Source organism: Macrobrachium nipponense, chromosome 3, assembly GCF_015104395.2.
Source record: "Macrobrachium nipponense isolate FS-2020 chromosome 3, ASM1510439v2, whole genome shotgun sequence".
Classification (NCBI taxonomy): Eukaryota; Metazoa; Arthropoda; class Malacostraca; order Decapoda; family Palaemonidae; genus Macrobrachium; species Macrobrachium nipponense.
In genome coordinates, this window is record NC_087202.1 from 26,745,682 (window position 1) to 26,768,151 (window position 22,470).

A 22,470-nucleotide genomic window follows, 5' to 3' on the forward strand; every position below is an offset into this window, starting at 1 on the left:
TTCATCCATTTTTTCCCTCTGTCCATTTTTCCCGTCATCCATTTTAACCTCTTTCCATTTTTCCCTTCATCCATTTCTAACCTCTTTCCATTTTTCCCTTCATCCATTTCTAACCTCTTTCCATTTTTCCCTTCATCCATTTTTCCCTTTGTCCATTTTTCCCATCATCCATTTCTAACCTCTTTCCATTTTTCCCATCATCCATTTCTAACCTCTTTCCACTTTTCTCTTCATCCATTTTTAACCTCTTTCCATTTATCCCTTCATCCATTTTTCCCTCTGTCCATTTTTCCCATCATCCATTTCTAACCTCTTTCCATTTTTCCCTTCATCCATTTCTAACCTCTTTCCATTTTTCCCTTCATCCATTTTTAACCTCTTTCCATTTTTCCCTTCATCCATTTTTCCCTTTGTCCATTTTTCCCATCATCCATTTCTAACCTCTTTCCATTTTTCCCATCATCCATTTCTAACCTCTTTCCATTTTTCTCTTCATCCATTTTTAACCTCTTTCCATTTATCCCTTCATCCATTTTTCCCTCTGTCCATTTTTCCCATCATCCATTTCTAACCTCTTTCCATTTTTCCCTTCATCCATTTCTAACCTCTTTCCATTTTTCCCTTCATCCATTTTTAACCTCTTTCCATTTTTCCCTACATCCATTTTTTCCCTCTGTCCATTTTTCCCATCATCCATTTTTACCCTCTATCCATTTTACCCTTCATCCATTTTTACCCTATATCCATTTTTCCCTTCATCCATTTTTAACCTCTTTCCATTTTTCCCTTCATCCATTTTAACCTCTTTCCATTTGTCCCTTCATATATTTTTTCCCTCTATCCATTTTTCCCTTCATCCATTTTTCCCTCTTTCCATTTTTTCCATCATCATCTACCTTTTTCCCTTTTTTTCCCATCTCCCCTCATCCATTTTTAACATTTTTCCCTCCATTTTTCCACGCAATCATTTTTACCTCTCATTATTTTTTTCCCTTTTAACCAATCCATCTTTATTTTTACCCTCTATCCATTTGCCAATCATCATTTTTACCCTCTTTATTTTTACCATACCCCCCTATCCATTTTTAACCCTTTATCCATCATTTTTCCACTCAATTCCATTTCTTTTTACCCTTTGTTTCCATTTTTTCCCCTTCATTCCCATTTTACCCATTTTTTCTCTCCACATTTGTTAGCATCCATCCATTTATTTTTTACCTCTCCAATCCATTTTCCCCTTTTTCCCTTCATCCCATTTTTACCCTCTCCATCCCTTTCCCTTTTTCCCATTCATTTTTCCATTTTTACCCTCGTCCATTTTTATCTCCCATCCAGCATTTAGTTTTACCCTCTATCATTTTTCAATTTTTTCATCATTACACCCTCATCCACCCTTTTTGTCCCATTTTTCATCCATTTCCTTTTTTACCTCATTTTCCATTTTTCCCCTTCTTTGTCCTTTTTACCCCTCCTTTTTACTGTTCATACCATTTTACCTCTCTCCATTTTTTCTGTTTTACCCTCACATTTTACCCTTTTTCCCTTTCTCCATTTTTTCCCTTCATCCATTTTACCCTTCTCCCAATTTTTTTCTTCATTTTTTACAATTTTTACCCTGTCATTTTTACATTTCATACATCACCCTTGTCCTTTTTACCCTTTTCCCATCATTTTTCCCTCATTTTAAAACATTTGTCCATTTTAAACCCTCATCCATTTTTACCCTTCAATTTCATTTTTCCCTTCATCCTTTTTTTACCTCTGCCATTTTTACCTTATCCAATTTTTACACTTTCATCCATTTTACACTTCATCCATTTTTCCCCTTCATCCATTTTACCCTCCATCCTATTCTTATTTTTTTTTTAACCATCTGTCCATTTTTACCCCTCATCCATTTTTACCTCTGTCCATTTTTACCCGTCCCTACATTTTACAATTCATCCCATTTACCCTGTCGTCCATTTTACCCTTCATCCATGTTTACCTGCTGGTCCATTTTACCTTCATCCATTTTTACCCTAGGTCCATTTTTACCCTCATCCATTGTACCCGCTGTCCATTTTATCTCATCATTTTTACCCTTCATCCATTTTTAATCTTCGTCCATTTTTACCTTCGGCCATTTTTCTCCTTCAGTCATTTTTACCTTCATCTATTTTACCCTTCGTCCATTTAACCTTTCATCCATTTTTATACCTTAATTCATTTTTACCTTGTCATCAAGTTTACCCTTCATTTCATTTTACCCTCATCCATTTTTACCTCTGTCAATTTTCTTACCTTATTATTTTTACCCTCGTCCATTTACTTTTCATCCACTTTTACCCCTCTGTCCTTGTACCCTTATCCATTTACCCCCTTTTTCCTTGGTTTTTCCCCCCATTTTCACTTCATTCATTTTTTACCCTCTGTCCATGTTACCCTTCATCCATTTTACCCGTCATTCATTTTACCCTCTGTCCATTTTTACCACTTCACTCATTTTTTACCCTCTGTCCATTGTACCCTTCATCCATTTGTACCCTCGTCCTTTTTACCTTCATCCATTTACCCTCTGTCCATTTTTACCCTATGCATTTTGACCTCTGTCCAGTGTTTTTACCTTCATTCATTTTTACCCTCTGTCATTTTACCCTTCATCCATTTTACCCTCTGTCCATTTTTACCTTCATTATTTACCCTCTGTCCATTTTTACGCTGCATCCATTTTACCCTCTGCCTTTTTACCCTTCATCCAGTTTTACCCTTATGCCATGTACCCTCATAATTTTACTCTGCCTTTTTACCTCAAATCCATTTTACCCTCTGTCCATTTCCCTCATCATTTTACCTCTGTCCATTTTTTTACCCTTCATCATTTTACCTGTCTGTCCATTCTTACGACTTTCATCATTTTTACCTCTCGTCCATTTTACCTAAGTTATTTACTCTGTCCATTTTTACCCTTCATCATTTTACCTCTGTCCATTTTACCCTTCATTCATTTTTACACTCTGTCCATTTTAATTCATCATTTTACCCTGTATTACCCTTTCATCCATTACCCTCATGGTCATTTTAACTCATCACATTTTACCGCGTCCATTTTTACCCTTGATCCATGTTTACCCTGCATTTTTACCCTAATCCTTTTACCTCTGCATTTTCCCCTCATCCATTTTGTACCCTCGTCAATTCTTAACCTTCAGCCATTTTACACTCTGTCCAGCTTTTACCCTCATCCATTCTACCCTCATTGTACAATTTTACCTTAATCCATTTTCCCTTCATCCATTTGTACACTCTGTCCATGTTTACCCTCATCCATTTTACCCTCTATCCATTTTACATCATCATTTACCATCATCCATTTGTTACCTTGCCCATTTTTACCCTTCATCCATTTTACCACTGTGTCCATTGTACCCTTCATTCATTTTTTACTCGGCTACATGTTTCACCTTGATCCATTTTTACCCTCTGTTATATTTTTACCCTTCATTCATCTTACCTATGTCCATTTTTACACTTCATCCATTTTTACCTCTCGTGCAATTTTACCCTTCTATTTTACCCTAGTCCATTTCACAATTCATCATTGTACCTCTTCATGTCATTTTTTACCCTCTGTCCATTTTTACCCTTCATCCATTTTACCTCTGTCCCATTTTTACCCATCATTCATTTTACCCTTCATCACAATTTTTACCCTTCGTCATTTTACCCTTATCCTTCTTACCTCTGTCCATTTTACCCTTTCATTTAATTTTTACCCTCTGTCCATTTTAACCTTCATCCATTTTTACCCTCTGTCCAATTTGTACCTTTAATTCATTTTTACCCTCTGTCTATTTTACCTTAATCCTATTTTTACCATCCGTCCATTTTTACCAATTCTTTCATTTTTACCCTTGTCCCATTTTTACCTTAGCAATTTTACCTTTCATTCATTTTTACCCTTGTCAATTTTACCCTTCATCCATTACCCTCTGTCCATTTTTACCCTTCATTATTTTACCCCACCTCATCCATTTTACCCTGCGTCATTTACCCGTCATCCATTGTTTACCCTCTGTCCATTTTTACCCTTCATTCATTTTTACCCTCTGTCTATTTTTACCCTTTATCCATTTTTACCCTCTGTCCATTTTTACCCTTCATTTTCATTTTATCTCTCATTCTTCACACTTAGTCCATTTTTACCTCATCATTTTTACCTTGTCCCATTTTTTCGCTTCATCCCTTATACCCTCTGCTCCATTTTACTCTTCATCCATTTTTAACCTTCTGTCATTTGTACCTTCATTCATTTTTACTCCTTCTTCCATTTAACCTTCATCCATTTTTACCCTTCATCCCATTTTTTACCTTCATATCATTTTTCCCCCTTCATTCATTTCACTTCATTTAATTTCTAACCTTCACTTCATTTTTACCCTTCATCCATTGTTACCCTTCATCAATTTTAACCTCATTAATTTATATTTCATCCAGTTGTTCTACCCTTCAATCCATTTTACCCTTCATTCCATTTTTACCCTCTGTCCATTTTTACCCTTCATTCATTTTTACCCTCTGTCCATTTTTACCCTTCATCCATTTTTACCCTCTGTCCATTTTTACCCTTCATTCATTTTTAACATCTGTCATTTTTACACTTCATCATTTTTTTACCTCTGTCCATTCACCCTTCATCCATTTTTACCCTCTGGCTGTATTTTGTTACTCATTACTATTCATTTGTACCCTTTCTTATTACCCTTCATCCATTTTTACCCTCTGTCCATTTTTACCCTTCATTCATTTTTACCCTTCATCCATTTTTACCCTTCGTCCATTTTTACCCTTCATCCATTTTTACCCTTCATTCATTTTTACCCTTCATCCATTTTACCCTCTTTCCATTTTACCCATCTTTCTTCTACCTCTGTCCATGTTACCCATACTTTCATTTTTACCCTTCATCCATTTTACCCTCATTATTTGGTACATCTGTCCTTTTACAATTCAGCCATCTTTGCCCCTCTGTCCATTTTTACCCTTCATCCATTTTTACCCTCTGTCCATTTTTACCCTTCTTTCATTTTTACCCTCTGTCCATTTTTACCCTTCATCCATTTTTACCCTTCATTCATTTTTACCCTCTGTCCATTTTTACCCTTCATCCATTTTTACCCTTCATCCATTTTTACCCTTCATTCATTTTTACCCTCTGTCCATTTTTACCCTCATCGCTTTTTACCTCTGTCCATTTTTACATTCTTCATTTTTTAACCTTGTCAATTTTTAACCTTCATCCATTTTTACCTCTGTCCATTTTACCCTCTTTCATTTTACCCTCTGTCCATTTTTTACTCTTCATCCATTTTTTACCTCTAGTCCATTTTACACTTCATTCATTTTTACCCTCTGTCCATTTACCCTTCTTTCATTTTTACCCTTCATCCATTTTTACCCTCTGTCCATTTTTACCCTTCTTTCATTTTTACCCTCTGTCCATTTTTACCCTTCATTCATTTTTACCCTTCATCCATTTTTACCCTTCATTCATTTTTACCCTCTGTCCATTTTTACCCTTCATCCATTTTTACCCTCTGTCCATTTTTTAACTTTCTTCATTTTTACCCTGTCCATTTTTACCTTCATCCCATTTTACCCTTCATCCATTTTACCCTTCATTCATGTTTACCCCCTCGGTCCATTGTACCCTTCATTCATTTTTACCCTTCATCCATTTTTACCCTTCATCCATTTTTACCCTTCATCCATTTTTACCCTTCATTCATTTTTACCCTCTGTCCATTTTTACCCTTCATCCATTTTTACCCTTCATCCATTTTTACCCTTCATCCATTTTTACCCTTCATCCATTTTTACCCTCTGTCCATTTTTACCCTTCATCCATTTTACCCTTCATCCATTTTACCCTTCATCCATTGTACCCTTCATGCATTTGTACCTCTGTCCCATTTCTTACCCTCATAATTTTACCCTAATCCATTTTTACCCTTCATCCCTTTACCCTCTGTCATTGTTACCTTCATCCATTTTTACCCTTCATCCATTTTCACCCTTCATCCATTTTTACCCTTCATTCATTTTTACCCTCTGTCCATTTTTACCCTTCATCCATTTTTACCCTTCATCCATTTTTACCCTCTGTCCATTTTTACCCTTCATTCATTTTTACCCTCTGTCCATTTTTACCCTCTGTCCATTTTTACCCTTCATCCATTTTTACCCTCTGTCCAATTTTACCCTTCATCCATTTTTACCCTCTGTCCATTTTTACCCTTCATCCATTTTTACCCTCTGTCCATTTTTACCCTTCTTTCATTTTTACCCTCTGTCCATTTTTACCCTTCATCCATTTTATCCTACTGTCCCTTTTTTACCCTCATATTTTTACCCTTCATCCATTTTTACCCTTCGTCCATTTTTACCCTTCATCCATTTTTACCCTCTGTCCATTTTTACCCTTCATTCATTTTCACCCTCTATCCATTTTAACCTTAATCAATTTTACCCCTAGTCCATTTTTACCCTTCAGTTCATTTTTACCATCTGGTCCATTTTACAATTAGTCATTTTTACCCTCTGTCCATTTTTACCTTCTTTCATTTTACCCTTGTCCATTTTTACCCTTCAGTCCATTTTACCCGTCATCATTTTACCCTCTGTCCATTGTACATTCACCAATTTTACCCTCTGTCATTTTGTACCCTTCATTCAGTTTTAACCTCATCCATTTTTTACCCTTCTTCCATTTTACCCTTCATCCATTTTAACCGCTCGTCCATTTTTTTACCCTTCATTCACGTTACTCGTCATTTTACCCTTCAGCCATTGTTCACCCCTGTCCATTTTAACCTTCAGTCATGTCTACCCTCCGTCATTTTTACCCTTCATCCCATTTTTACCTCTGTCCATTTGTACCCTTCTTTCATTTTTTCCCTCTGTCCATTTGTACCCTTTTATCCATTTTTACCCTTCATCATTTTACCCTTCATCCATTTTTACCTTCATCCATTTACCCTCTGTACATTTTGTACCCTTCATTCATTTTACCTCTGTCCATTTTTAACCTTCACCATTTTTACCTTTGTCATTTACCCTTCCTCCATTTTACCCTCTGTCCCATTTTTACCCTTATCCATTTTACCCTTCATTCTTTTTACCCTCTGTCATTTACCCTTCATCCTTTTACCCTCTGTCCATTTTTACCCTTCATCATTTTTACCTTCATCCATTTTACCCTTCGGTCCATTTTTACCTTCATCCATTTTGACCTCGTCATTTCTCCCTTCATTCATTTTTTACCCTCGGTCCATCTTTAACCTGCATCCATTTTTTACCTCTGTCCATTTTACCCTATGTCAATTTTTACCATTCATCCATTTTTACCCTCTGTCCATTTTTACCCTTTTGTCCAATTTTTTTACACTCTGTCCATTTTTACCCTTTTCATCCATTCTTTTACCCTGTCATTATTTTTACCCTTGTACATTTGTACCCTGCAGCCATTTTACCCTCTGTCCATTTTTACCTTCCCAGTTCCATTTTAACCTTTTTCATCCCATTTTTACCCTTAGTCATTTTTTACCCTTCAGCCATTTTTAAACCCTCTGTCATTTTTACCCTCCCATTATTTACCCCTCGTCCATTTTTTAACCCTTCATCCATTTTTTACCCTTTTTCCCGTCATTGTTACCATTCATCCATTACCCTCTGTTCTACATTTTTACGCTTCCCATCCACTTTGACCCTCTGTTCCATTTTTACCCTTTTTATCCCATTTTTACCATTGTCCATTTTTAACCCGTTCATTCAATTTTTTACCCATCTGTACATTTTTACCCTTTCATTCATTTTTTATCCTTCATCCATTTTACCCTTCATCTATTTTTACCCTTCATCCATTTTTAACCTCACATTTTACCCTTCATCCATTTGTACCATTCATCCATTTACACTTCATCCATTTTACCTTCATCAATTTGACCCTTCCCATTCATTTTTACCTCTGGCCTTTTTACCCTCTTTGTTCCATTTTACCTTCATCCATTTTTTACCCTCTGTTCCATTTTACCCTTCATTCCATTGTTTTTACCCTCTGTCCATTTTTAACCTTATTCCATTTTTACCCTCTGTCCATTTGTTTTTACCCTTCATTCCATTTTTTACCCTCTGTCCATCTTTTTACCCTTCCCATTGCATTTTTTACCCTCTGTTCCATTTTTAACCCTTCATCCATTTTTACCCTTTTTTCATGCCCTTCCAGTTTTACTCTTCATTCCATTTGTTTTTACCTCCCTGTTCCATTTTACCTTCCATTTTTTTACCCATTTTTACCTGGTCCATTTTTACCCTTATTCATTTTTACCCTTTTCAATCCCCATTTTTACCTTCGTCACACTTTATTACCCTTCATCACCAATTTGGTTTTACCCATTCCGTTTCCATTTTTAACCCTTTATCCCAATTTTTACCTATGTCCATTTTTACCTTCTTTCCCAATTTGAACCTACTCGGCTTCCATTTTTACCATTTCATTCCATTTTTACCCTTAATTCCATCTTTTACCCTTAATCATTTTGTTTTTACCCATTTGTCCATTTTTACCCTTTCCATTTCATTTTTACCCTCTGTCCATTTTTACCCTTCATCCATTTTTTTTACCCTCTGTCCATTTTTACCCTTCTTTCATTTTTACCCTCTGTCCATTTTTACCCATTCCATCCTTATTTTTAAACACCCTCATCATTTTGTTTTTTATTCCCCTTCATTCATTTTTAACCTCTCATCCATTTTTACCCGTCATTACCATTTTTACTTCAATTATCCATTTTTTACCCATTCATCATTTTTACCCTCTGTCCCCATTTTTACCCTTTCATCCATTTTTACCCTCTGCCCATTTTTACATTTTTACCCTCGTCCCATTTCCCTACCCTGTCCATTTTTAACCCTTCATCCATTTTTACCCTTTTTCCCTGTCATTTTTACCCTGCTTTCATTTTGTTACCGCCCTCTGTCACATTTTTGACCCTCAGCCCTTATCCATTTTTACCCTCTGTCATTGTTACCATTCATCATTTTTTACCCTCTGTCCATTCTTACCTTCTTCATCCTTTTTTTTACCCTTCATCCATTTTTACCCTCTGTCTATTTTTACCCTTCTTTCATTTTTACCCTCTGTCCATTTTTACCCTTCATTCATTTTTACCCTTCATCCATTTTTAACCCTTCCTTCATCGTTTTTACCCTTGCTCCCAATGTACCCTTCATCCATTTTTACCCTCTGTCAATTTTTACCCTTCATACAGTTTTTTTAACCCGCTATCTGTCCATTTTTACCCTTCTTTCATTTTTACCCTCTGTCCATTTTTACCCTTCATCCATTTTTACCCGTCATCACCATTTTTACCTTCATTCATTTTTATTTTTACGCCTCTGTCATTTTTGACCCTCATCCATTTTTACCCTCCAGTCCATTTTTACCCTCCAGTCCATTTTTACCCTCCTGTCCATTTTTACCCGTCATTTTTATCCATGTTTTTTACCACCCTTCATCCATTTTTAACCCTTCACATGCCATTTTTACCTTTTTACATTTCATTTTTGCCTCCCTGTCCATTTTTACCCTTCATCCATTTTTACCCTTCATCATTTTTACCCTTCATCCATTTTTACCCTTCATCCATTTTTGTTTTTTACCCTCTGTCCATTTTTTACCCTTATCCAATTTTTAATATTTGCATCCATTTTTTACCATTCATTCATTTTTTACCCTCTGATCCATTTTTACCCTCTGTCCATTGGTTTTTTACCCTTCATCCATTTTTACTCTTTTTCTCATTTCCATTTTTGTTTTTAACCTTTTCCCTCTGTCCATTTTACCCTTCATTCAATCCCACCCTTCATCCATTTTTACCCTTCATCCATTTTTACCCTTCATCCATTTTTACCCTCTGTCCATTTTTACCCTTCATCCATTTTTACCCTCTGTCCATTTTTACCCTTCATCCATTTTTACCCTCTGTCCATTTTTACCCTTCATCCATTTTTACCCTCTGTCCATTTTTACCCTTCATGTCCATTTTTACCCTCTGTCCATTTTTACCTTTTTATTTCCATTTTTTACCCACTGTTCATGTTTTTAACCCTTCTCCATTTTTACCTTTTCTGTACCAATTTTTACCCTTCACCATTTTTACCCTCTGTCCATTTTTTACCCTTCTTTCCATACCCTCTGTTCCCATTTTTACCCTCTGTCCATTTTTTACCCTTCATCCATTTTTACCTCTGTCCATTTTTTACCCTTCATCCCATTTTTACCCTTACTCCGGTCATTTTTACCCCTTCATCCATTTTTTACCCCTCTCCCATCCATTTTTAAACCCTTCTGTTCCATTTTTTACCCTTCGTCCATTTTTACCCTTCATCCATTTTTACCCTCTGTCCATTTTTACCCTTCATCCATTTTTACCCTCTGTCCATTTTTACCCTTCATCCATTTTTACCCTTCATCCATTTTTACCCTCTGTCCATTTTTACCCTTCATCCATTTTTATATTTTTCCCTTCATTCCCTTTTTTAACCCTTCTCCATTTTTTACCCTCTCCATTTTTACCCTTCATCCATTTTTACCCTCTGTCCATTTTTACCCTTCATCCATTTTTACCATTTTTACCCTCTGTCCATTTTTACCCTTCATCCATTTTTACCCTCTGTCCATTTTTACCCTTCATTCATTTTTAACCCTCTGTCCATTTTTTAACCCTTGTCATCCCATTTTTACCCCTCTGTCCATTTTTTACCCCTTTCACCCTTCTGCCATTTTTAACCACCCTCTGTCCACTTTTTTACCCTTCATCCATTTTTACCCTTCAGCCATTTTTACCCTCTGTCCCTTTTTTTCCTTCCTTTTTTTACCCTCCGATTTTTACCCTTCGTTCCATTTTACCCTCCATTCTTTTTACCCTTTCTTCCATTTTTACCCTTCTTGTTCCATTTTTTAACCCTTCATCCTTTTTTACCCTTTCCTTTTTCCACCCTCTTTTAACGCTTCAATCCATTTTTTTACCCTCTGTCCATTTTTACCCTTCATCCATTTTTACCCTCTGTCCATTTTTACCCTTCATCCATTTTTACCCTTCATCCATTTTTACCCTTCATCCATTTTTACCCTTCATTCATTTTTACCCTCTGTCCATTTTTACCCTTCATCCATTTTTACCCTTCATCCATTTTTACCCTTCATCCATTTTTACCCTTCATCCATTTTTACCCTCTGTCCATTTTTACCCTTCATCCATTTTTACCCTTCATCCATTTTTACCCTTCATTCATTTTTACCCTCTGTCCATTTTTACCCTTCATCCATTTTTACTCTTCATCCATTTTTACCCTCTGTCCATTTTTACCCTTCATCCATTTTACCCCTTCTACAATTTTTACCCTATCCATTTTACCTTCATTCATTTTTTTACCCTCTGTCCTTGTTTACCTGTTTGGAGTTAACCCTTCCATCCTTTTTCCTTCTCCATTTTTACACCCTTCATCCATTTTTTCCCCTCTGTCCATTTTTACCCTTCATCCATTTTTACCCTCTGTCCATTTTTACCCTTCATTCATTTTTACCCTCTGTCCATTTTTACCCTTCATCCATTTTTACCCTCTGTCCATTTTTTACCCTTCTTTCATTTTTACCGCTCTGGTCCCATTTGTAACCCTTCATGCCATTTTTAAACCCCTGTCCATTTTTACCCTTCATCCATTTTTACCCTCTGTCCATTTTTACCCTTCTTCCATTTTTACCCTCATCCCTTTTTACCCTCTTCCATTTTACCCTTCCATCCATTTTTACCCTCTGTCCATTTTTACCCTCCATTCATTTTTACCTTTCATCCATTTTTACCCTTCATCCATTTTTACCCTTCCATATTTCATTTTACCCTCCTGTCCATTTTACCTTCAAATAACCAAATTTTTACCCTTCATCCATTTTTACCCTTCATCCATTTTTACCCTCTGTCCATTTTTACCCTTCATCCATTTTTACCCTCTGTCCATTTTTACCCTTCATTCATTTTTACCCTCTGTCCATTTTTACCCTTCATCCATTTTTACCCTCTGTCCATTTTTACCCTTCTTTCATTTTTACCCTCTGTCCATTTTTACCCTTCATCCATTTTTACCCTCTGTCCATTTTTACCCTTCATCCATTTTTACCCTCTGTCCATTTTTACCCTTCATCCATTTTTACCCTTCATCCATTTTTAACCCTCTGTCCATTTTATACCGCTCAATACCATTTTACCCTCTGTCCCATTTACGCTCCATTCTTTTTACACCCTTCATCCATTTTTACCCTTCGTCCATTTTTACCCTTCATCCATTTTTACCCTCTTTCCATTTTTACGCTTCATCCATTTTTACCCTCTGTCCATTTTCACCCTTCATCCATTTTTACCCTCTGTCCCTTTTTAACCCTTTACATTCATTTTTACGCTTTCATCCATTTTTACCCTTCGTCCCATTTTTACCTTCATCATCATTTTTTAACCCTTCATAGGCCTTTTTACCTTCATCCTTTTTACCCTTCATCCATTTTTACCCTTCATCCATTTTCACCCGCTGTCCATTTTTACCCTTCATCCATTTTCACCCTCTGTCCATTTTTACCCTCTCTCCATTTTTACCCTTCATCCATTTTTACCCTTCATCCATTTTTACCCTTCATCCATTTTTACCCTCTGTCCTTGTTACCCCGATCTAGTTTTGCCCTTAGTCAATTTTCAACCCTAAAAATGGTAAAACAGTTTTTTAACCTTTTATTCATTTTTAACTCCTGTTCCCCCCCCCCCATTGTCCCAACCTTTTGTTTTTCATTTTTAACCCCAGATCCAAATTTTCCCATTTTTTTACCCCTAGATCCCATTTTTTTGCCCCCCCTTGATCCATGTTTTTACCCCCCTGATTTCCCCAAATTTTTTTGCTCCCCTGATTCCCATTTTTTTATCCCCTGGATCCATTTGGTTTTTACCCCTGATCCTTTTTTACCCTTATCGATTTTTACCGTTGGTCCATTTTTACCACCTGTCCATTTTCTCCTTGTTCATTTTTAACCTGTCCATTTCCCCCTCCCCATTTTCCCCTATTCCATTTTTCTCCATATCCAATTTTACCCTTGTCCATTTTCCCCATGCCCGATTTTACCCATGCCCATTTTTTGTGTCCATTTTTTACCTCTGTCCATTTTCCCCCCATCAATTTTTATCCATGTATATTTTTACCACTGTCCAATTTTACCCCTATCCATTATTCCATTTTCCACCATATCCATTTTCCACCTATTATTACTTACCCTTGTCCATTTTTACCTCTCTCCATTTTTACCCCAGTATATTTTATTCCCCTGTCCACTTTCCCCACTATTCATTTTTAACCCTGTCCATTTTCCCCACTATTCATTTTTAACCCTGTCCATTTTCCCCAATATTCATTTTTAACCCTGTCCATTTTCCCACTATTCATTTTTAACCCTGTCCATTTTCCCCACTATTCATTTTTAACCCTGTCCATTTTCCCCACATTATTTTTAACCCTGTCCATTTCCCCAACCCAAATTCATTTTTAACCCTGTCCATTTTCCCCACTATTCATTTTTAACCCTGTCCATTTTCCCCAATATTCATTTTTAACCCTGTCCATTTTCCCCACTATTCATTTTTAACCCTGTCCATTTTCCCCAATATTCATTTTTAACCCTGTCCATTTTCCCCACTATTCATTTTTAACTGTCCAATTTTCCCCACTATTCATTTCTAACCCCGGTTTCCCCCCATCCCCATATCATTTTTAACCCTGGCCATCCCCAATATTCATTTTAACCCTGTCCATTTTCCCCACTATCATTTTTAACCCTTTATATTTTCCCCCCAATATCATTACCCTGTCCATTTTCCCCCACTATTATCCAACCCTTGTCCAATTTTCCCCACAATTTCATTTTACCCTGTCCATTTTCCCCACTACATTTAAACCCTGTCCATTTTCCCCACTATTCATTAACCCTTGTCCATCCCCACTATCATTTTAAACCCTGCTCAAATTTTCCCCACTATTCATTTTTAAACCCGTCCATCCCCACTATCATTTTTAACCCAGTCCATTTCCCCACTATCATTTTCCCCAACCCTGTCCATATTCCCCACTATTCATTTTTAACCCTGTCCATTTTCCCCACTATTCATTTTTAACCCTGTCCATTTTCCCCACTATTCATTTTTAACCCTGTCCATTTTCCCCACTATTCATTTTTAACCCTGTCCATATTCCCCACTATTCATTTTTAACCCTGTCCATTTTCCCCACTATTCATTTTTAACCCTGTCCATTTTCCCCACTATTCATTTTTAACCTGTTTTCCAATTTTCCCCACCCCCATTCATTTTTAACCCTGTCCATTTTCCCCACGATTCATTTTAACCCGTCCAATTTTCCCCAATATTCATTTTTAACCCTGTCCATTTTCCCCACTATTCATTTTTAACCCTGTCCATTTTCCCCAATATTCATTTTTAACCCGTCCCATTTTTCCCCACTATTCCCTTTTTTAACCCCTGTCCATTTTCCCACTATTCATTTTTAAACCCGGCCATTTTCCCACTATCATTTAACCCTTAGCCATTTTCCCCACTATTCATTTTAACCCTGTCCATTTTACATTTTATTTTTTAACCTGTCCATTTTCCCCATATTAATTTTTCAACCCTGTCCATTTTCCCCACTATTCCAATTTTTAACCCTGTCCCACCCCATATTCATTTGAACCCTGTCCATTTTCCCCACTTTTCATTTTAACCCTGGTTTTCCCATTTTTTCCCCACTATTAATTTTTCAACCGTCCATTTTCCCAATATTTTCATTTTAACCCCGCCATTCCCCCATATTTTCAATTTTTAACCCTGTCCATATTCCCCAATATTCATTTTTAACCCTGTCCATTTTCCCCACTATTCATTTTTAACCCTGTCCATTTTCCCCAATATTCATTTTTAACCCTGTCCATTTTTACTATCAAGAAATTTGGTCAGTGGCGTATGCAGAGTGGGTATTTGGATTCGTACACTGGTTGTTAATATGCCTGGACGATTATAATCCCCTGTACAATGTTTCCCTATCATTAGAATTGTTCCACATTTATATTTTATGGTTCTCTCAGTAATTTTGTATTTTGCCCCATTTTTTTTACATTGATAAACATTGTATTTATATATATATATATTATATATATATATATATATATATATATATATATATATATACATATGTGTGTGTGTGTGTGTGTGTGTGTGTGTGTGTGTGTGTGTGTGTGTGTGTAGGATTCTTCATAAAGGATTTATTTTGTAAAATTAGAAATAATTCAATAGTAATTTACTAACTGGCATCAATCAGAGGTGAAATAGAAAAAAACCGTCCATGGATTGGCTATGTTTAGGAGAACGATATATCAAGTCATTGCAAAGATATTTACGGTTTTGGGTTGGGCTGCTGTGAGAAGCCATCAATACTTATATAGTAAGAGAAGGATGGATGACTGTATTGGCCTTGGCTGCTCCCAGCCACCCCTAGGCCGGAGAGGGTCAAGGGAGCTGCACTTAACCCTCGACTTTAATTTTGTGACAGTTTTAAGCAATATCATTAACATACTACCATAACGTTTGAGGATTTTTGTAATATTGCATTCATTTCCAGCTAATCCACGATATATACAAATCTCTTATTTTCAACTCACAATTTTCAGGTCGAGAGGAACAAGCTCGGGAAGCATTGGTCAGACTTCGGGGGACACACGCAGACATCGACGCTGAAATCCAAGTCTACAAAGATGCGAATCAAGTAACCAAAGGAAATCGCTCGGCCTGGAAGAGCCTGTTTGCCCGTGAGGTGATCGCGGACCTGGCTCGAGTCTGCACTTTATGTATCTTTACACATTTTACAGGTTTGTCTGAATGAAAGACTTTAGGAAAAACCGATCAAGCATCTAATGTTTAGGTATACCGGCCACCACTAATATTCAGGTATACCTGCGCGAGTCTCTCTGCACAGTCGACCTGTACAGACACACTTGAACAACTTTGCACAGTTTTTTTTTTTTTTATGTCTGCATATGTGACTGAGCAAATTGTTAATCTCAGTCAACATCGAAACGACCTGCGCAGGCCCACCTGAACGTTATCGTGGTGTAGGGAGGCCACCTTTTTTTGCTCAGGTCTCATCCCGTCTCAGAGCAAAGAGCATCCTCCTGTTAGAAACAGGAAATGAGCCTTATCGGGGGAAAGTAAAATCCAAAGACTATCATAACATTAAATAAATGATTGATTCTGTTGTTTATTTATGTGTATTTATGGTTTAAATCATATATACAAATCAGCTTTTAAATGAGAGTGAATAATCAATATAGTGAACAAATGTAAAGCAAGAATATACCTACCGATTTGCGTCTATGGATGATTTTGCATGATGTACGTACTGTACTTTCAGTTTTAAAATGAGAACAAAGTAATATTCAGCGTAGTAATGGAACAAAATAAAACAATAATCATTCACTGTTCACATCATATGTTAACAATGAATAGCAGCCATTCCTTCACTGGATGTCCTTTTTAGATGTTTTTTATTTTGCTTTTGTTAGCGTCAGCAAACCACTTATTGCCAGAGTATCGTCTGTTGACGCCGTGGCGTCTACAGAGATCGAGTAAAAAAAAAAATAAATAAATAACTGACTTTCTTAGTGCTAAAGATATGGTTGCGCAGGTGTAACTGAACGTAGTGGGGGCCTTCATATATTGTCATCAGCTTTCCCAGTTACTGTTAATTTGTATTAGGTGATAAGTATTGTCTAACGCCAACAAGAACTCGACTACAGAAACTCTTGTCACAGTCACGGAACGTATTTCTGGAATTAATATTGTTGCTTGGCAACTGCCCGAGATCACATCACAAATTTTTCATGATTATCATTTTATCCTACCTTTAAATTTTAATGGGAGTGAAATATGCTCAATCAAATTTTTCTTTTTATTTCTCAAAATCTCATGAAGAAGTGTTTTTAGTTTTTACACATACATACTGGAACTAACATCAAATAGAGTGAAAATTGATTTAACTGATATTGATGCTCGGTAGTTACGACCACTCAGTTCAAGATTTCTTTAATAGTACTAAATATTAATGGTAATTTCGAGAATACTATACCGAAGTCTTGAGACTAAGCTGTTAGGTGGTCATCTAGAAATTGAGACTAACGGTAATAAGGCACTTGTTATGTTAAACTGGCTCTCAGTGACGGATTCAAGGGGGGCACCTGGTCACGTGCCCCCCCCCCCCCCAACCTCATGAATAGATTAATGTCTAATTCTTAAAGCTATTATTAAAAATTGGTCATGTGTACTCACTGCACTCAAGCAAAATATTGATAGAAACACGGAAAACAAAATTATATTTGCCAAATAAACTTCACCTGCTACTTCTTTGTAAACTACAGATGTTGGAAACAATGTAGCAATCTTCAGAATTATAATCTTCTCTCTCTCTCTCTCTCTCTCTCTCTCTCTCTCTCTCTCTCTCTCTCTCTCATTGATAGAAACAACTTGTTAAACAGGCAACACGGTTTCAGACAAAACAGATACTGCCTATCAAAGCTCTTGGAGATTTTTCATAACATACTTGGTATTTACGACAGTAGAGCAATAGATATACTCTCCTTAGATTTTAAAAAAGGCCTTCTACAAAGTTCCATACAAGAAACTAATGGCAAAAGTTAGAGCTTTAGGAATTGTAGTAGAAACAACAGACTGGATCGAAGACGGGCTAACTAATAGAAAACAGGTAGCCGTCATAAATGGTGAAGAATCAGAATGGGCAGATGTGACAAGCGGAGTTCCTCAGAGTTCTGGCCCGCTCTTGATTTTTATTTACATTAATGGCATTGATGTAGGATTAACTAGCAGGATAGCCAACTTTGCAGATGATACCAGACTATAACTGGTTCACTTAAGGTAGATTCTTGGATGATCCCTATGCCTACGAGACGTTAGTTTGGTGGCCGCTGATTGGCTGGGAGCTGCCTACCTCCCGGTACCAGCCAATCAGCGGCCACCAAACAAACGTCTCGTAAGAATAAGGCTCATCTGAGAATCTACCTTAAGTGAATCAGTTATAGGTGTAAATGCAACAGACCCAGTGGAAAGTTGAAGAAATGATGTAAAGAAAATAGGAAAGTGGTAAAAAATATGGTAAATGCCTTTTAACCTGGATAAATGTAAAATGTTACTAACAGGAACAAACAACCCTCATGCCAACTACATGCTACTTGGGAATGACATAAATAGTGTAGAACAAGAAAATAACCTTGGAGTTAGTACCAAGGACTTAAAATCCACAAAACAATGCATAAAAGCTGAAAAGAAGGCGCAGAAACTACTGGGATACATTAAGAGGTAGTTCAGATACAGAAACAAGGAAATGGTGCTGCGGCTCTACACATCAATAGTTAGACCACATCTTGAATATGCAGTACAGTTTTAGTCACTAACACTAAGAAAGGACATAAATAGACTGAGTCACTAACACTAAGAAAGGACATAAATAGACTGAGTCACTAACACTAAGAAAGGACATAAATAGACTGGAAGGGGTACAAACAAGAGCCACAAAGTTAATTCCAACCATCAGGCGAATAGGTTACCAAAGACCACTAGAGAGCCTGAACATATATAACCTATGTCCTGGAAACACGACAATCGCGAGGACAATTAATAGACATTCAAAATATTGAAAGGCATAACAAAAGAAGACAGTAACCCATTCACATTAAAAGAAAACCAGACAAGAAATAATAGATGGAAACTAGAACGGAAGAGATACAACACAGCGCATTGTGGAAACTTCTTCACATAAAAGATATGAGACACATGGAATAAACTGCCACCAGAAGTTGTAAACAGCAGCAGTGTAGAATAGTTCAAAAGAAAGCTAGACAAAATCATTAGAACGTTGTTAATGAATTGTAAAACATGCTCCCAGAGATAAGTGAGCACATGACATCTCCTTGGATGGACTAAGTCTTTGAGACATCCTAATCCTTTAACTCCTTGTAATTCAGTACATACAATATATATGTGCATATGATACAAATTCTATATATATGATATATATATATATATGTGTGTGTGTGTGTGTTTGTGTGTGTATACTTATATGAATATTGATATATATGTACTGTATATAATGTATAAATAAATATGTTAAAATCCTAAGTGCCTCCCCCTCCCTGGAATTATTTCCAGATCCGCCACTGCTGGCACCTTGATTAGATAATCACTGTTTGAGAGAGAGAGAGAGAGAGAGAGAGAGAGAGAGAGAGAGAGAGAGAGAGAGAGAGAGAGAGAGAGAGAGAGAGAGATGAAATCATTCTTTCTCTAGACAAAATATTATTTTCTACACTTTCTCTTTATTGCAGGATTTTACCTCATATTGTCCAATGTTTTGAGGGTATTTAAGGAGTCGAGATCAAGCCTTGACAACCACATAGCCTCTAACATAGTTGCATTTATCCAGGTGAGATTTAAACGTAACAGTATTTAGATAGGAACCTTCATATCTTTTGGGAAAATGTATAAGTGACAGATAGGGATTATAAGGAGATTAGTACCTAGAATCCAACACACCTGGAGAATGAGTAACCTTTCCAAACAAGCATAAACATGGGTACAATTTAAGAACAAAAAGATTAAGTCCAACTACTCAGACACAGAGACAAGACAATTAAAGGATTATACAGGGCAGCAGCTGACCACATTCATATCTTGGTAAACAAAATCTTATTCACAAAACATATTAAACATATATATACAAAGAAAATGTCTATAAGGCAACTAATTTGTATTTTAAGTCTGTAATTATATCTTTGAGGTCATTCTTAAACATGTTACAAATACAAGGGTCTAAATGAAACAGGCCACAACTAATATTAAAATTACAATGGGAAGTAAGTTGTAGATCTTGCAATTACTGAACTACCAATCCAATTTATCCAGTGGTAGTTTCACTTAAATGAATGAATATTGCATGAGATGTTTGTCCAGTTTTGACAGAATATTTATGCTGTTTTAATCTTACTTCTAAGCCCTTGCTCGATTGTCCGAGATCAAAGGAGGGGCAGTCCATACATGGAATTTTATATATTATGTTGTTGCTTTCCTTGGGGCCATTTTTTATTAACATTCCTTTTAGTGTGTTATTATAGGAAAAAACAAGGTTGACCTTAAAGGATTTTAATGGATTTGAAACCATTAAATCATTGTTAAAATCCTTTAAGGTCAACCTTGTTTTTTCCTATAATAACACACTAAAAGGAATGTTAAAAAATGGCCCCAAGGAAAGCAACATCATAATATATAAAATTCCATCCATGGACTGCCCCTCCTTTTATCTCGGACAATCGAGCAAGCTTAGAAGTAAGATTAAAACAACATAAATATTCTGTCAAAACTGGGCAAACATCTCATGTGATATTCATTCATTTAAGTGAAAACAACCACCGGATAAATTGGATTGGTAGTTCAGTAATTGCATGATCTACAACTTACTTCCCATTGTAATTTTAATATTAGTTGTGGCCTGTTTCATTTAGACCCTTGTATTTGTAACATGTTTAAGAATGACCTCAAAGATATAATTACAGACTTAAATACAAATTACTTGCCTTATGGACATTTTCTTTGCATATGTATGTTTAATATGTTCTGTGAATAAGATTTCGTTTACCAAGATATGAATGTGGTTAGCTGCTGCCCTGTATAATCCTTTAATTGTCTTGTCCCTGTGTCTGAGTAGTTGGACTTAATCTTTTTGTTCTTAAATTGTACCCATGTTTATGCTTGTTTAGAGAAGTTACTCATTCTCCAGGTGTGTTGGATTCTAGGTACTAATCTCCTTATGATCCCTATCTGCCACTTATACGAACTTTCCTTGTACTCTCAGTTTCTCATGAAAAAAAAATTTGTCTGCTAAGTAAAGGACGTTGAGTCGAAACATCTTGCAGCTACTCAGTTGTTTATCTCTCCTTCATGGCTTATAACTTTATGTATGCATATGTATATGTATATATATATATATATATATATATATATATATATAGATATATATATATATATATATATATATCATTACAATTCGAATCCAAATAGCCCTCAAGATCGTAATTCTTGCAGTTTGTGTCGGTTTTATTTGCAAGCATGCTAGTAGATAAACTAGGCAGAAGAAACAGCCTGATGATGTCCTTCGGCATCACGAGTGTTCCCTTGGCAGTAATGGCTGCTTACTCAGCCAGTTTAAGCGACAGTACGCAAGAGACTAACTACGCTTGGATCCCCGTTGTTTGCATGGTGATTGCCGAGGCAACAGTGGTTCTAGGAGCTGTTCCGGTTACTCATATCCTCTGCAGTGAATATTTCCCCACTTTTCTTCGCCCTCAGGTATTTTGTTATTCAAAGTTTTTTCTTCTTCTTCTTTTTTATCGTAAAAGCTTTTAACCTGAAATAATTTCTTGATAGCTATATTTTTCCAGGATTATGAACAACCAAAGTACATAATACTCATAAGGCGTTCTGAGTAATTTAAACCAGGAAATGTACTTTGTCAAATTTAGTTTTCATTGCAGTTTGATTTTGCCTCTGCATTAGATATGCAGTGCATGATAGATAAACTTTGGTAAATGCTTTCATATGCTGTTTCGGCATCATTAGGAATTGTTTAGACATTGCTGTTAAAACTTTTAGAAGTAAGGCTGACCTTGAAGGTTACATGCATCTCAATAATTATCCGTACTCCTTCCCTCTTACAGGCTTTAAGCATTTGCGGCTTAACCTTCAACCTCGCTGGATTCTTGCTTCTCCAGTTTTACACCCAAATGATCGAAGGGATGACTGCGACTGGCGTCTTTGCAATGTACTCTTGTTCTTGCGTCGTTGCCGTAATTTTCACGTTCTTCGCCATCAAAGAAACCAGGGGAGAATATATCGGTTGATGCCTCTTTAGGAAGAAAAGACAGGACCACATCTCACAGTTGCGCCTTGTTATGAGAAATGACAACTTTTTCCCCAGACTCTTCACGAGCTATCTGTTGTCCCTGCTCGCGATATTAGGCCTACCAGTTTGCAATCTGTATTTTTCATTCAAATTCTCTCCCTCGCGCCCTATCATTGCTAATACTTGTTTTCCATCTGAATACATTTAGGTTTATCATATGAGCTGTATTAATATATTAGTTGAATAATGATTCTATCGAGTTATTGGGGCTCATGTGCGTTTGATCCATCTTTTCTCTTCACAGATCTTTCACGTCATCATTTCCTCACCAACACTAATGCTCTCTCCGACTCTCACTTCCGTCCTGTGCATTTTCTTTTCGTTCAT

General features: G+C 36.5%; 1 protein-coding gene across 1 annotated transcript in view; it reads left to right on the forward strand.

Annotated features, from left to right (window-relative positions):
* The window catches only part of LOC135222178 (facilitated trehalose transporter Tret1-like), a 52,776-nt gene extending 30,306 nt beyond the window's left edge, over window positions 1-22,470 (forward strand). The window contains exons 7-10 of the mRNA XM_064260337.1: window positions 15,794-15,991; window positions 19,514-19,611; window positions 21,267-21,530; window positions 21,899-22,470. Coding sequence (XP_064116407.1) covers window positions 15,794-15,991; window positions 19,514-19,611; window positions 21,267-21,530; window positions 21,899-22,081 — 743 coding nt within the window. The 3' untranslated portion in view covers window positions 22,082-22,470. The remainder of the gene's footprint in view (window positions 1-15,793; window positions 15,992-19,513; window positions 19,612-21,266; window positions 21,531-21,898) is intronic.